Below are 14,517 nucleotides of genomic sequence, written 5' to 3'. Positions count from 1 at the left end.
TTATTAATAAATATATAATTAGGCTATAGCATCCCCTGCGACACTAGCAAGTCGAGCTCGGGGTCGTCCAGTAGATTCTCGTCCACAGGCTTCCGCATACTGCCGAGCAAGTCGTCTAAATCGTCGCCTATTGTGTCGTCGAGTTCTCCATCGGAGTCACTCACTTCTTCGCTCATTTCGTCGTCATCTGAACCATCTTCCTGGTCCTCTTCCTTGATCTTTTGTCGTACATCGCATCTGAACTGGTCCTCAGCACCAGCCTCGTACTCACCTTCGTTTTCCATGACAGGTAACTCGTCGTCAGCGTAGATCTGCGCTAGAGTACCACCAAGTCGGTTATAGTTGTACCGAGAACGCCCGTGGAGAAGCTTGTATCGAAACAGATTATAGATCTTCGGAAGGAGACAACCATCGATTAGGTTGGCCTGCTGGAAGGGGAGTTGGAGCCGCGTGATATACCGAGTGTAGTCTGAAACCTCTCGTTTCACTTTGTTGGACTCTCTGATCGTTTTAAAATGTCGGGAGAACTTCATAGGTTGTGTCCGACCTGACTTTACAGGTATCTGCCGTAGACTCATTCTTGTAGCCATTATCCCGTACTCTTTACTTTCGTCAACATCCTCGAGAGTATCATTCAAGCTCAAGGCATCCACAACTTGTGCTGCAATATCGACATCAAAGTCACCGCCATTCACGATCTGGTAATTCTCCAAGAGTGTGAGATGAAGAAGTCCGAAATTGCTGTATGCATCAGCCACCATCTTGAGGGAAAGCATATCCGAGACTTGACTGTCTAGTTCTGCAAATTTGGAACTTGAGTGTATGACCTTACCCACAGCATGAAAGAGCGATATCTGACTCTCACGCTCGCTGAATGAGTTCAACGCATTGCTGCTCCAAAACTGTAGGTTGCATATCAGCGATCGTATGTCTCCAGTTTCTATTGTAGCAGCTACGAATTGCTCCACCTCCAGCCTCGGCTTGGTGCTGAAAATGGCAGACTCTTTGCCAATGATCTTATGCAAGGTTTTCTTCATAAACGTTTTCGCTATGGGAAGAAATTTTATCAGCTTGATGAGGCCATGAGCAGCTCCATGGTTGAAGAGATCTCTGCCTAGGAGCGTTTCGACGGTCAAGTTGTTTTCAATGTTGTAGTAGGTCTTCTGACCAGAATCGGAGTTCTCTCTCTCCACTTCCAGGAGACATAGTATGATGGGCGGGAGGTCCACATCGGAGTCCAGAAAGATCCAGTCACGAAGACAGCTTCTGAACGCTTGGAGCGTGTCATTGTGAAATATGTTTGGCAAGTCCTCGATAATAATCACTGAGAGATTCGTTCCTACCAAGAATTTGCATCCATCCATGAAATCTCGGAATTGATCCATTTGGTACACATCCTCGATGCTTGTATCAAAGTACTCCACGACCGTACCAGCCGAGGGTTTGGAATTGCCTGAAAAAGTGTGTTTTTCACTCAAGCTCCTCTTCGCTAGAAGCCTAGCACAGGTGGATTTGGAGGAGCCTGCTGGACCTGACAAAACAAGAAGTCGACAGTTCAGCTTTTTGGCGATAATATCATTAAGCGCTTCGCTGACCTCCTTGAGCTTCCTTGGATTCAAGCAGATCTCTTCAACCTTAGTAGGTTCGTACTTATCTATCCATTGTTCAGATAGATCAGGCTTCGGTCGTTTTGTGGAGGGTTTCAATGCAATTGCCTCTTCTGTGTCGTCATCGACATCTTCACTAAGACTTTCGTCGTCGTGTTTAGGAGGGCGCTTGCTTCTTTTTGCTGGCATGTACTTGCTCCATAAAGCTAGAGGTTGTAGATTTGATGCGCGATGTTAGCGCTCTAGATATGTAGTCTACGAGAGAACTCCTTTCACGCACATAAATTCTCGAATATATACAGCAAATCATCAATGGTCATTAAATGTTTCTTCCACGAATCTCAAGCCTTGAGGTTCGGGGAATCGGCTGTGCACCCTCAGCGCTGTTTGGTTGATAAACACCATCTGCGGTTGAGTTTGCAGCCGTGTTTGGTACATGGCATCGAAAAGAGGTGGTTGAAATTTGCCAAGCTTGAGGGGCATCTTGAGCTCCACTTCCAGAGGAGAGACCGGGCCGGCCAGCAGCTCATCCGTAGCGTCATGCTCTGGAGATCTCTTTCTCTTTCGTGCGGTTGGCTCAGAAGCCCTTCTGCCCTTCGAAATCCTCTTTTGCATTGCCATGAGTTGTTGATTGTCAAGGTGTTGCAGAGATCCAATAAGTATGTCGTCGTACTGAATCTCCACCTTATCCTTTAAATTGGGGTAAACGAGCACCTCGAGGGTAGACTCTCTCACATTGTTTCTAAGCACTAGTCCAGCGTAAACCTCCCCTGAGTGTCGACGACGCGTGAGATTGGTGAAGGTGAATTGGATAATCGAATCCTTTTGAACAGTCTCTAGTTTTGCTTGGGCTTCCAGCGCACCTCTATCATAAAATGGTGATTTCGTTACTCTGTGCATTTTGCAGAGGCCCGAGTCCATCATCACACCACCTGAGATAGCACAAGTAGCATGGAAGGCCCTGGTGCATTTGTTGTGGGAACACTGAAAGCAGGCTCCCACTATGGCAGTGCCCAGTGTTGAGTTTGGTACATGGCAAACTTGACACTTGAGTCCACGCTGTGCTTTGCTGATAGACTTGAGTCCGTTTGCTTTCTTTCCCTGAATGGATATTTGATCCTTGAACTGCTCAGCGCAAATGCGATGCACTTGACTTGGTTTTGTAGCATCCACATCAGTTCCAAGGAGTTCAAAAGGCTGGAAATCTAGTAAGTCCTTCAGCAACGTGTTTGGACAGAGAGCGCATTGATTCTGTATGTTCTCTTTCTTCTCACGCTTGCGGATCGACGGTTTCTTGGCCGTTGGGGTTTCCATCACCTTTTGAGGGGGTTCCTCTGGCTGAGTTTTAGTTTCGGCAACGTACGGAATGCCCTTGAACTTGCAGTATATCTGTTTGTGATTGATTCCAACAGAGTCAGAAATACACTCACACTTGTTTGTCTTTTCTGCAAACGGGAACCAGTCGTCTAAAGCGAAATTGACGGATTCGGCGAGGTTGTAGCCTAAATTGTAGCCCGAGTGATAACCATAGGGATACGTGATCATGAACTCACCCTGGTTGTGGACAATGCTGTTGCAGGTGATGCCATGCTTCTGTAAAAATTGCGGTGAAGCCATAAATGTCTTGTGTCTTAAGAACTCACGACAATTCTTATAGTCCTCATTGAATATCTCCTTCATAAGGTTATAGAATTTCCCACTCTCTTCCTGCGGGATCGAGTACCATTGCTTTGGAGCCCCGAAATGTAGGTAGTTGATTGAATATAAGTCTTGGTCCTCCAAGTGCCACGAGAATGTGGCTTTCCAGAGACCCGCATAAAGGTAGGCATCGTTAACACCCGGAATCTTCTCTTCCATCAAGTCTAGGACGTTGGGAAGGTGTGCCACGTTCCAACTGGTTGTTCTGTCTAAAAAGAGAGACCCCAACATATCAGCACCATACATGGGCTCTGAGTACCCGACTGACTTCCAGTAAACCGCCTCGAGCTCACTGCATCTCTCTGGAGTAAACTCATTGGTATCGATATTAAAGTCAGCGTCTAAAAGTTCATCAGCAATTTCTTTGGAGGACTTGCAAGTCGAGCGTTTCGCTCTTTGGTCCTTCTCCACAGTTTCTTCTTTCTCCTCAGCTTGAGGCAGACTGCTGCCCCGTCCTCTACTTTTGCGACGAGCTGGAGGACTATGGTTGTGTTTAGTCAGCAATTCCTTCCATTGAAATATGTTATAACTCCTTTGACGTTCCACGTTCTGCAGAGAGAAAACTCCCAGGTAACCAGCAGTGACATTGATGTTTTGCACAATAGGGTTTCTGATCTTCACTTGCAGAAGATTGTCTTGAGTATAAGTTCCTTTCAACAGAGCAACCCACTCCGGAGGTGGGATAACTTTCACTATCCCTGATTGCATGCCATACCGATTGATAGCCTTATTGTACAGATAAAAATCTCTGAATTCGTCCATGGTCGGCTCGAAAACCGGAACTCCATTGGAATAGTAGGCAGGCTTCACCAGTAGCGTAGGATCGGCTTTGTATACGTTCTCCATGATAAATATGCTTTTGAAGTGTTCAATAGGACATAAAGCTGCTTGTGCTTTTGAGTCTGGAAAAGGTCAGACAACCTCGCTTGCAGATAGAGCCTCACGTGCGTATTCTAGAAACCGAACCCGATACTCGGGCACTACACAATTTCGACTCTTGGTTTCAGGAAATAATGTTTTGGTGAAGGCCAAGGTAAGTTTGGACGTCTTATTATTCGTGGTCTGAAGGGGAGCTTCATAGAGCCTAGCAGGATAGCAAAATCATCCGTTTTGTCTCTTCCAACAGCAACAAGATGCTGAATATAACAAAATAGGATTCCGATTCAAACCAACTTTTGTCACTTTTCCTCCTCTCATTAACTTCTACATTTGCATGATTCATCGCTTCCAAAAAGGTTGCAAACGATAAGGACCGCAGCTGACACTCCTTACTGCATGCGCGCGATACGCATTTGCTCGCTTCTTCTCTGACAGATTTCTGATTCCACTAAAACGCGTTATCTTCAAAATGCCTTACGCTAAGAAACCACTTCCTCCAAAACAGGAGAGAATCTCCAAGTCAAGAGCGGCTAAAGCATCCTTCATGACTGGCGCCACTATTGTCGCGCTAGCCTTGTTCCTTTACCACTTGTACTGGGTCATAATCGCCATCAATGACCGGAAGTTTGGCGGCCTTCTTTCGACCGTGGCCGTCACCATTGGATCCATTGCATTAAGCTCTTTCATTATGATCAGAATCTTGCTTTTCCTTGAAACTCGTCTTTTGAGCAATGACATAGACGCTGATCACAAAAAATTTCTTTAAATGGGCCTGTTTGTCGTGCTGACTCCCTTCTCATCACAGTATTTCTGAAGGAATGGAATGTCTATCTCGATCGGGAACACATCTTCATCCTTCAAACGTTGTGCAACGGCCTCTATATTTATTGGCTCGAACAAGGCGATCTTCAAGTGCAAATCGTCAGACATTTTGATCAGATTGGTCATTTTATCATATAGCATGCTCATGAACTGCTTCCCGAGCAGTCGTGCCTTGAGCTCCGTATCATTATTTAACAAATCATCAATAGAAATTCCCGTGAGTTCAGTTGCATACTCTATCGCCGCCACCATTGTCGCTTTGAGCTTTGCAGGTGCGAGTCCCAAATGTAAGTAGATTTCTCTCACATCCTTCATGGGTAGCAGTGACAACTTCAGGAAGCTGTCCGATTGTGTACTGAGTCGTGGACTTGAAGGAACTTGTAGGATCGATGGGTTCTTGAGGGGCTTTGGAGGTTCTATAGGGTCGGAAGGCTTACTTATTTCAATCAAGCTAACCTCGCAATCGCTTTCCTCTGAATCTGGGATCTGATCGCCCTCGGAAGTTGTGGGTATTTTTCTCATTTTAATAGTATTGGACAGATTTTCTGGGATCTCCACATGCCCCCAATATTCTAGTGTGGATGTCTTGAAGCTTCGCTTTCTGGAGATCTTTCGTTTTGGCAGCGGCATTGAAGATTGTAGCGTGGGTGATTGCGAGCCTTGCGTCTCGTCAGGAACACTTCTTGCCGTTGCAAAAACCTCTTCCTCTTCACCTTTCTTCGCCAGATCTTCCTTACCTGATGAAACAGGTGAAGATGTTATCACAAGATTACTTGGCCACTTGGTTGGTGTTTTTGGCTTCTTGGTAAGCACAGGTTTGACTGGAGAAGAGAAGATTATGCTTTCGTCGTTTTTCTTTGGCAGAACCGCCTCTTCTACCACAAGTGGCTGAGTTTGAGTCCCAACGGGCATGTCCTCCCTTTGGCACTTTGAGTTGAATGCGATGCTGGTAAGAAGATCAACTGACTCAGGTGGACCAGCCACCTGATGAGATGGTATATCGTCGGCTTCTGCTATATTGTTCGGTGGGATGTATGGCTCAGGCTCGGACTCAGAGTCCGATATTAGAATTGGGGATTTTGCATCTATTATCTGAATGCTCTCGTCGCCCTCGTCCTCGCTATCCCTCACCTTGCTTTGATCCATAGCTTGCGAAAGGGTGAGGTAAAAAGGCTTCTCTTCCTCTTCTTCCTCGTGAAGCTGTAAGTCATTTGCATCTAGGTCCTTGATCTTCTCTGCATTATCTAAGTCGTACAACCACTTCATGTCCTCCGTTGTAAGACTATCGCTTGGTTGCCTAGATGCTTGGGACCAAACAGACGGCAGCTCGGTGACAGACTCAGAATCCGAACGCTGTAGGCTTTTCAACTGCTGTGATATCTTGCTAAGTGTTCTCTGGTTCCTTGTAGAGAGATTTGGGAATCGAAGCCGTATGCTCTTCAACACGCCTTCCCACTCCTCTTTAGAGTGAATTGAGGGTCTGATTTCTTGCTTTGAATCTCCGTCTTTCCTTGCAACATCCTCGATTTTGCTGAGGAACTGGTCAACTTTCTGGGAATCACCAGCAAAGTAGTCTAGGATACTCAGTGGATCAGGCTTCTGTTTGTTCCGGAACGTCTCTTTCACAAAAGCATTCAAAGAAAGTGAGCTTGTCGAAGCCTTCTTCTTTTTTATATCTGCCTTCTTTGCCCTTGGTTTCCTAGGCGGCTTGTGCATAGTCACATTGATCTTCTTATGTGGGGGACTATCATTTTTGAATTTTTGAAGTTTTCCTAAAGTTTGCTCTGTTTTTTCAAGGTCTTCATGACGAGATTGGATCTGTGTAGAAGCGAAAAATAGAGAGGCGGGTTCGTCATCCTCCTCTTGCTCCATAGGTTATGTTTGATAGTGTAGCTAGAGATGACGCGCGTCTACATCTACATGTACCCTACAAGCTCATCCGAGATCGATATTCCATATCCATCTATATATGCAGTAAATTAAACCTTCTCTTTGGCACCTTCCTTGATTTCCCATAAACTTTGTTTTTTGTTGTATGTGGCAACGTCTTGGATGGTGTGCTTGAGAATGCTCTTGGTGTAATTCTTGAACTCTTTCTTCGCCAATTCGGATAGAGTTCCAATGGTGAAGTCCGAATTTTTTTCGATAAATGCAATTAGTTGTTGAACAACTGCTTTATCTTGAATTGTAGGTTTCTGAGGCGTGAGAACATTGGGACTGGCAGTGCTTTTGCCTTGCAATGGGGTAGCCTTCAATTGGCTTACAGAGAATGGAGTATCACTTTGTACAGATGGCTGTTCCACAATCTTTTCACTTCCCTTGGGACCCTCATTGGGGTTGATAGGGAATTTGAGCAGAGGCTGGAAGAGGCGAAATTGCAAACTCTCGAACAAGGCCGAATTACTTCCGTCATTGATGATTGTCACTGCCTCCATAGGACCCATATTTAGCCTTCGCTTGTTTTCGTTATTATTTTCCACAAAGTCATCCATCTCCTCGTCTTCATTGATATCATCCTCGTCACCATCACCATCCTCTAGGTCATCGATGTCCTCACCCTCACCCTCATCACCATCTTGCCAATCTAGATCAGAATCATAATTGTAGTCGTAGCCCGTGAGTGAGGTATCGAGCGGGTTAAACGCGGTAAACGGCGTTTTTGAGTGAAGTTTCGAGCACCAGGTACCAACATAGGGTGGTTTGGCGTTTTCGTAGAACTGCAAGTACTTTATGCTGGGGAGGTTTTTCAAAAGCGATTTCACGCTTGACTCACTGACGGAAGTGGAGTTCAATGCTTCAGCAAGGTCTTCAGCGTCGGTGAAAGTCGATCGCTGTGGAGTGACCGTAGGCTGTGGGAACATCCGACTTATGCTGCTAGCCTCTGATGAGGACAAACTTTTATCAAACTCGCTTATCAGAGCATTCAAAGCCTCCTTGGGCATAGTTCTTGAAGCAGCCATTGTTGTGTTCTTCTTGATGAAAAAAGGGAGGAATTGCCTCTCGTAAAGACTAGCTTCTTTACCCAGTGTGGATGCTTTTGATGATGTTGGAACTGGCAAAGAAGATTTTTGCTTCGAGGCAGCAGGTTTAACGGTGAAGAAACTAGAAATCTTCATTTGGCTTCGTTCCTTCTGCTCCTCCTGCTTCTTTCTTTCTTCCTCTTGCTGTTTGCGTTCTTCCTCCTTACGCTTCTTCTCTTCATCCTTCTTTATGCGCTCTTGTTCCTTTCTCTTCCGCTCCTCATCAACCTTTCTCTTCTTCTCTTCCCTGCGCTGTCTCTCCTCTTCGCGCTTTCTTTCCTTCTCCTCCTCGAGTTTCTGCTTCTTGATTAGCCGTTCCTGGTCCTTTCTTTCTCTTTCTAGTTTCTTGAGTATGCGCTCCTCTTCCTTCTTCTTTTCTCGTTCGAGTCTTTCCTGTTCACGTATCTTCTGTTTTTCTAGTCTTTCTAGCTGCTTCTGTGTCAACGTCTTTGGCTCATCGATCTTGAGTGCTTCAACTTTAGGCATTTCATTTGTCGTGACAGGTGCAATTGGTTCCACCGACATCCTGGTATCCTGTGACTCTTTGATATCATCAACATTTGGCAGCTCAAGAATCACAGGCTCCGCAGGTCTCTCGAGAGTCACAGGACTTGTATCCCTGGCCTTCCCATCCGGAGTAGTCAAGTCAATGGACTCATTCACGTCCATCGGCGTAGATGGTGTGGGTATGGAGTCTTGCTTTATGTCAGTAATGCTGGCATTGGGGTTCACCTCTTTATCCTCGATCTCGATTATCTCGGGACTCGCTTCTTGGGAGCCGCTTGTTTCAGAGTCCGTTTTGGGTTTCTTTCTCGCAAAGTCGTCGATGTTGAATTGTCTTTTCCCAGAAGTAGGAGTTTCAGATTTAACAGAGCTCTGTCCCATGGCAGGAGGCGGGTTTTCTTCCACCAGAGTCATTATCCGTGTATTATTTCGATGGATTCAGCGACGCGTACATCAACACCCGTTACGTGTAGGAAGCATGAAATACGGGGACCAGTCTAATGAGACCGACGAGCGAGATTCGCACATTTATTTAGGATTTATTCAAAAAAGAGAGGATAATAGAAATGTGGAAGTAAAATTATTTAATCGAGCAGAATTGCGGGTTATCATGACTTGTTAATGGTCGATTTCAGATACGCGAGATTTGCAGCCATTGTAAATGCAGAAGCATATCTTTACTAGAAGAATATTATATCTTGATTCTGTTCTAATTTGATGAATCCTTAGTATTGAACGTCCCTTTGAAACCCTCATTCCAGGTCAGGAACATGTAGTCCTTATTTGGTTTAGTCGTTCAAGTCAGGAATGAATAGTTGGGCAGTATCAGACAATCAAGGGTGCTTATTCATCAGAATTTTTTGCTTATGATGAGAACCTATCTCTTGTATTAACCTGAACGGATAGCCTTAATCTAGGTGCTATGTCCCATAACACCAGCCAGGGAATTTCGCAACAAGTACATTCAAAGATAAGCATGCCTCACTCGAAGCTACCCAAACAATTACGATTACGATTATTTCTTTCGCTGTCTTGTTCAAGAATGTCGGTTCTTGGCCTAGCTATGAACCAGCTGGGGCAGATAAAGTGATGTACTCAACTTGGCACCCACAGTAATACTAAGTGCGGCAACCCTAAAACCCGTCTCTTGCCAGAAGTATCCACAAGCAGCCGTTGGATGAAAAAATCAGATCCTATTAAACAAAAAATCCTTCTTCTATGAACACACTTTTATTTTTAAAAAGCAACATGCTCGGAAGTCCTTCCGCCCCTCGGCGCACCAGCCTGCACTGATAAAGAGCTATTGATAGTGACAGATCCAAATCAACTACTCCACATTTCCAACATGGGCTCCTTGATGCCTGGGGCATTTCCCATAGAGCTGCTGAGTGCGGCTCGATCCACTTCAATAGAATCTTCCATCAGTAAATGGAACACCCTACATATCGAGGAAGACAAGCTCACCGCCTTCAAGAAGTCCGAGTACCTAGTAACCAAAGCTCGAAGTCAGCGGCACATGCTACGCCATTTGGAGAAAACTGTGGTTGTACTTTCGGGATTGCAACTAATCAAGTATTGCCATCTAGCTTGTATATGGCCATTCATTATAGACTCAGTGGTTCAGGTGATCATATCTGTCAAGGCCATTACAGAACCAGATAACTGGTCCACTTTGGAAACCATAGACCAAGGAATCAAAAAGAGAGAACAGGAAACAGGTGATCCCAGTACGACGTTCCGGAGCAATCTCACGAAGTTTGTCTTAGCCCTCATCTACGGCAAATTTATCCTGAACGTCTTGTATCATGTGCTTTTCTTCTTCTGGTTGAAACTGGTGGCCGATAACAAAGAGCTTGAATACATCACAAATGGCTCCTGGTGGCTTGTTTCCTTCATAGGTGAATCTGTACCTGAGTACGATCCATCCTCCAACATATGGCTCCGGCTCTGGCAGCTAGGCCTCTTCCAACTCATATTGATCGACTTCATCATACTCATCCTACAGCTTACGCTTTACCAATGCATCTTCAAGCAGTCTACCAAGTCACTAGAAGGCCTTCCTTTAGGTATTGCCGAGCTGGAGACAGTGAGACCATTCAATATGAGGGTCAGTGGCGAAAGTCTTCGAAAATTACCAGAACAAATCACCCCCAACATTTTAAATATCCGTTTGCATGACTGCTTCAATCCTCAGTCTTACCTTGGATTTGTGGTTCAATAGACCCCATTCGCGTCGCGCTGCAACGCGCTACACAGTTTTCCATCACATCTTCTTCCATACCATGTCAACTGAAAAGAAACAGAAAGTGTCCACCGACCTCAAAGTTTTCCTCCGTTCCGAGAGAGCCAAGGTGCCTACTAGAGGTTCTGTTTTGGCTGCAGGCTATGACCTCTATTCTGCTGAAGAAGCCGTGATCCCAGCCCAGGGTCAGGGTCTCGTCGCTACCGATATCTCTGTAATTGTTCCTGAAGGCACTTACGGCAGAGTGGCCCCAAGATCTGGTTTGGCTGTGAAGCACGGTATCTCTACCGGTGCTGGTGTTATTGACGCTGACTACAGAGGTGAGGTTAAGGTTGTGCTCTTCAACCACTCTCAGAAGGACTTTGAGATCAAGGCCGGCGACCGTATCGCTCAATTGGTTTTGGAGCGTATCGTGAATGCTGAAATCGCTGTCATCTCCAAGGAGGAGTTGGATCACACCGATAGAGGCGAGGGTGGTTTCGGATCCACTGGCCACAACTAATGAACTTACACAAATGTACCGAATAGCTTATATAAATATTTCGTTAATTCGTTTTTAACTTTTATAGACAGGGTTGCTTCTCTATTTTTTGTCGCCACTAATAGTAGCACTGGCGTCACTCTCCTCACTCTTCTTCTCACTGTTCTTCTCACTGTTCTTCTCATCCTTCTCCTTGTCATTCTTGGATTCGTCTTCTTCGATCTTCATGCCCTCGCTGGCAGTGTCCTCGTACTCATCCAATTGGATCTCATCCTTAATGTTGTTGACAGTGTCCTTCTCTCTCAAGTTCTCCTCATTGATCATCTCATCCTGCTCCTTCAAGATGTCCAACTTCAACTTAGAGTCGTCAGACATACTCAACTTAGCAACATTGTACACCTCGTCAGGAATGGAGGATAAGACAGCCAAAAGGGCGTCGTAATACGTGTCAATACCCTGGGTGTGCTCACCGTAGGTGTAAGCGGAGGAAAGAATTAAAAGAGTAGAAGGAATCTTTTGTCTCAATCTCAAGTCCAACCAAGTGTCCAAGTCTTCTCTCAATCTGCCTGGGGAGACATCCTGGGTCTTGATACCTCTCTGGGAACAAGCCACATGCAACTCAGGGACCGTCAAAGACTCCACACCCTCGTAATCGATGGCCTTGTCGTCCTTGATAATGGTCAACAAACGGTGTCTAATCTGATAACGCAAAATGGAGTCGGTGCCAAAAGGTCTGAGCGACATGTACTTGGCCATGGCCACCAATTGAGGACGGGACAAGTTATCCAAAACCTGATCGTTCTTGAACATACGGGCGACCCTGGTCAAATGCTCTCTGTCTGGGGTCTTACCCATGGAGATGATATCGAAAAAGCCAACGAAAGCCTGCTTCTCCTCCTCAGAAATCTTCTTGGACAACTTGAGGCCGCTCTCCTCCATGGTCTTCTTGATGTAGTCAGAGGCGTTGACTCTTCTCTTGGACAAGTCGGCTCTCTTCTTCTTGATGTCCAGCTTCGACTGGTAGGTGGATGGCAACAAGTTAGGGAAGATCTTCAACGCAACAGGCAACAACAACTCGGCGAAAGGAACAAGCACAAACATGGAGAAAGGCACCAAACGGATCACATCCACAATGGTGCGCTGCAACTGGTTGTTTTCTCTTCTCGACAAGCCGTAGCCGGAGACCATCTTGACCAACAACTTGGTCGAGACCTTCATTTCGTAACCCAACAACTTTGTGCCGTTCCAGTAGTGGGACGCCTCGTGCTTGACCTTCTCCCAGAGAGTGGGTTTTGCCTTCTCAGCTGCTTTTTTTTCGGTGCTTTCGGCCACCTCGGTAGATGGCACATCTTGCTTCCGAATCACCAGCGTGTCTGGTTTCTTTTCTTCCGTTTTCGTCGACTGGAGCCTCACCTGGCGGGCTGGAAGGCGTCCATAGCTCATAGGAAGAACCAAGGACGCCCTACCGAGAAGCCGGCGGGAAGGTGAGACAAGCACGTGTCGAGCAAGTAAGCCTTTGGATAGCACGGAGTTCATGAAATTTAGTTACCGAGCTGGCTCCGGATTCGAGTACACGAGGTATTAAAAGGGGAGCTGGGGGGCAAAACTGGACAGTAGTTGAGGTGAGTTTTATATACCAGAGACCCTCTGAGAAAGCTGGGGCTTTTTTCGTCCCGTGGAAAACGGCCGCGCCAATAGCCGAGCACCCTTCGGAAATAATATGGATGGAGGGTTGGGAAGAGAAAGGGGATTTTGGAGATTTCAGCGGATTGGATATTTTGGTGATTTTCGATTATGTGGTGGCTTCTACATGTCCTTGTCGCAAGCTGACGTTTCGCATTCGCTAATGCCTGTCTTCTTAGTGGCTGCATGGTTGACAGACATTCGCCACTTGGTGTGGGAAGTCTAGTTGTTTGGGGCGTCTTTTATGAATTTGATAAATTTATCTCTTTACTTCATTCGATTGAAAAGTAAATCTGTAAAATCCAAATTGGCGTTTGTTCATTTGTGGCTCAGCCTTGCCGAGGTGCATTGTCCTTCTAAGGTTTGCAGCCGAGAGAATAGATCAGCAGCGAACTTTTGTGGCTGGTTTTCCAAAATTTTTTGGCTGCAAACTATTCAAAGTCAATTGAATATCTTCTGAATCGAATTCTTAAGATTGACAGGTCAGTCGGCCCATGTGATAACCCATGTCAATCGCTACAACCTGAACTCATCTTTGACTCTCTACCTATTAACACCTATGGCGACCTATTTTACTCTTCCTCTAGCTGCTGCACGGAACCCTGCTCCCGAGAGTCTCCGCTGATTCCGACAATGACCACCTTGTCCACCACGGTGTGCTTGTCCTCGTCCTCTCCATCAACAAACACAGTCAAATTCTGAACGCTCTGGAAACGAACAAAACGCAACTTGGCCTCGTACCAACCGTCAGAGACCTTTGAAAGGTCGAGTGTCTCCACATGGGGAGCGTTCTTATCAGCAGCAGCGTCATCGAACGACATGATGCCAGGCTTGTTGATCCAAAGCTTGAGGGTCGATGGAGGCTGCGTTTCTTCCGTAATCTCGTCCTCGTCCAATTCAAGATCGCCCTTGTAGCTGCTGAGATCAGAGATCTTGAGGAGAACAGAGTACACCTTGGAAATGTTGTTCAATGGCACGAAAAACAACGCCTGCGAGTCGGCGTCAGACAAAACGGCCGTCTGCTTTTCGGGAACCTTAAATAAGACTGAGGGTTTGGCTTCTTCACTCTTGACCAAAGTCAATGCATTCAACGACACCAACTCACCAAAGTGAATGATGTCATTAAGCACCTGGTACCCCTTGGGGATAAGAGACCCAAGCTCAGTGGGCAAAGACGCCGACAGACTAGCACCTGTGCTGCGGCCAGCGGAAGAATCAGCATTGGCCTTCTCGTTCAACAGATCAAAGCTCTCCATCATCTTGGGAGAAGCACCCTGGACACGCCCGACCTCCTTGCCGTTTTCGAAAAACAAAAACGTAGGAACACTTGTGATACTGTACTTAGCGGCCACCTCCTGGCACGAGTCCAAATCGACCCTGACAATCTCCAACTTCTTATACTTGTCTGAGGAGTATAGGTTGTCAATTACAGGCTTGATGGCCTGACAAGGCCCACACCATGAGGCGGTGAACTGCGCCACAAGGTATTTGTTGTTCAGGAGGTAATTGTTAAAATCCGCCTGGTTTTTGGCAAACTGGATGGAAGACATTGTACTTGACAGCTACTATGCGCTTGGCTGA

At 46.1% G+C, this 14,517-nt stretch overlaps 8 protein-coding genes across 8 annotated transcripts; 2 read left to right on the top strand and 6 right to left on the bottom strand.

Annotated features, from left to right (window-relative positions):
• Window positions 1-23: 23 nt before the first annotated feature.
• On the bottom strand, window positions 24-1,796 carry C7M61_004083 (uncharacterized protein; the record flags this gene model as incomplete). Its single annotated transcript, XM_024859409.1, has 1 exon — window positions 24-1,796. The coding sequence occupies one exon, from the start codon at window positions 1,794-1,796 to the stop codon at window positions 24-26; it is 1,773 nt and encodes a 590-aa protein (XP_024712381.1).
• Window positions 1,797-1,916: 120 nt separating this feature from the next.
• On the bottom strand, window positions 1,917-4,151 carry C7M61_004082 (uncharacterized protein; the record flags this gene model as incomplete). The annotated part of the gene is made up of 1 exon (XM_024859408.1): window positions 1,917-4,151. One exon carries the CDS (start codon window positions 4,149-4,151, stop codon window positions 1,917-1,919), a length of 2,235 nt encoding a protein of 744 aa, XP_024712380.1.
• Window positions 4,152-4,946: 795 nt separating this feature from the next.
• On the bottom strand, window positions 4,947-6,878 carry C7M61_004081 (uncharacterized protein; the record flags this gene model as incomplete). The annotated part of the gene is made up of 1 exon (XM_024859407.1): window positions 4,947-6,878. One exon carries the CDS (start codon window positions 6,876-6,878, stop codon window positions 4,947-4,949), a length of 1,932 nt encoding a protein of 643 aa, XP_024712379.1.
• A 107-nt stretch (window positions 6,879-6,985) lies between these two features.
• C7M61_004080 (uncharacterized protein) lies at window positions 6,986-8,911 on the bottom strand (the record flags this gene model as incomplete). The annotated part of the gene is made up of 1 exon (XM_024859406.1): window positions 6,986-8,911. One exon carries the CDS (start codon window positions 8,909-8,911, stop codon window positions 6,986-6,988), a length of 1,926 nt encoding a protein of 641 aa, XP_024712378.1.
• Window positions 8,912-9,875: 964 nt separating this feature from the next.
• Window positions 9,876-10,751, top strand: C7M61_004079 (uncharacterized protein; the record flags this gene model as incomplete). The annotated part of the gene is made up of 1 exon (XM_024859405.1): window positions 9,876-10,751. The coding sequence occupies one exon, from the start codon at window positions 9,876-9,878 to the stop codon at window positions 10,749-10,751; it is 876 nt and encodes a 291-aa protein (XP_024712377.1).
• A 61-nt stretch (window positions 10,752-10,812) lies between these two features.
• On the top strand, window positions 10,813-11,274 carry DUT1 (bifunctional dITP/dUTP diphosphatase; the record flags this gene model as incomplete). The annotated part of the gene is made up of 1 exon (XM_024859404.1): window positions 10,813-11,274. One exon carries the CDS (start codon window positions 10,813-10,815, stop codon window positions 11,272-11,274), a length of 462 nt encoding a protein of 153 aa, XP_024712376.1.
• An 81-nt stretch (window positions 11,275-11,355) lies between these two features.
• Window positions 11,356-12,696, bottom strand: MRS7 (Mrs7p; the record flags this gene model as incomplete). The annotated part of the gene is made up of 1 exon (XM_024859403.1): window positions 11,356-12,696. The coding sequence occupies one exon, from the start codon at window positions 12,694-12,696 to the stop codon at window positions 11,356-11,358; it is 1,341 nt and encodes a 446-aa protein (XP_024712375.1).
• An 812-nt stretch (window positions 12,697-13,508) lies between these two features.
• On the bottom strand, window positions 13,509-14,486 carry C7M61_004076 (uncharacterized protein; the record flags this gene model as incomplete). The annotated part of the gene is made up of 1 exon (XM_024859402.1): window positions 13,509-14,486. One exon carries the CDS (start codon window positions 14,484-14,486, stop codon window positions 13,509-13,511), a length of 978 nt encoding a protein of 325 aa, XP_024712374.1.
• Between the last annotated feature and the right edge of the window lie 31 nt (window positions 14,487-14,517).

Source organism: Candidozyma pseudohaemuli (assembly GCF_003013735.1).
Source record: "Candidozyma pseudohaemuli strain B12108 chromosome Unknown scaffold00012, whole genome shotgun sequence".
Taxonomy (NCBI): domain Eukaryota; kingdom Fungi; phylum Ascomycota; class Pichiomycetes; order Serinales; family Metschnikowiaceae; genus Candidozyma; species Candidozyma pseudohaemuli.
The sequence above is the reverse complement of the archived record's forward strand: the minus strand, read 5'-3'. Positions and strand labels throughout refer to the sequence as shown.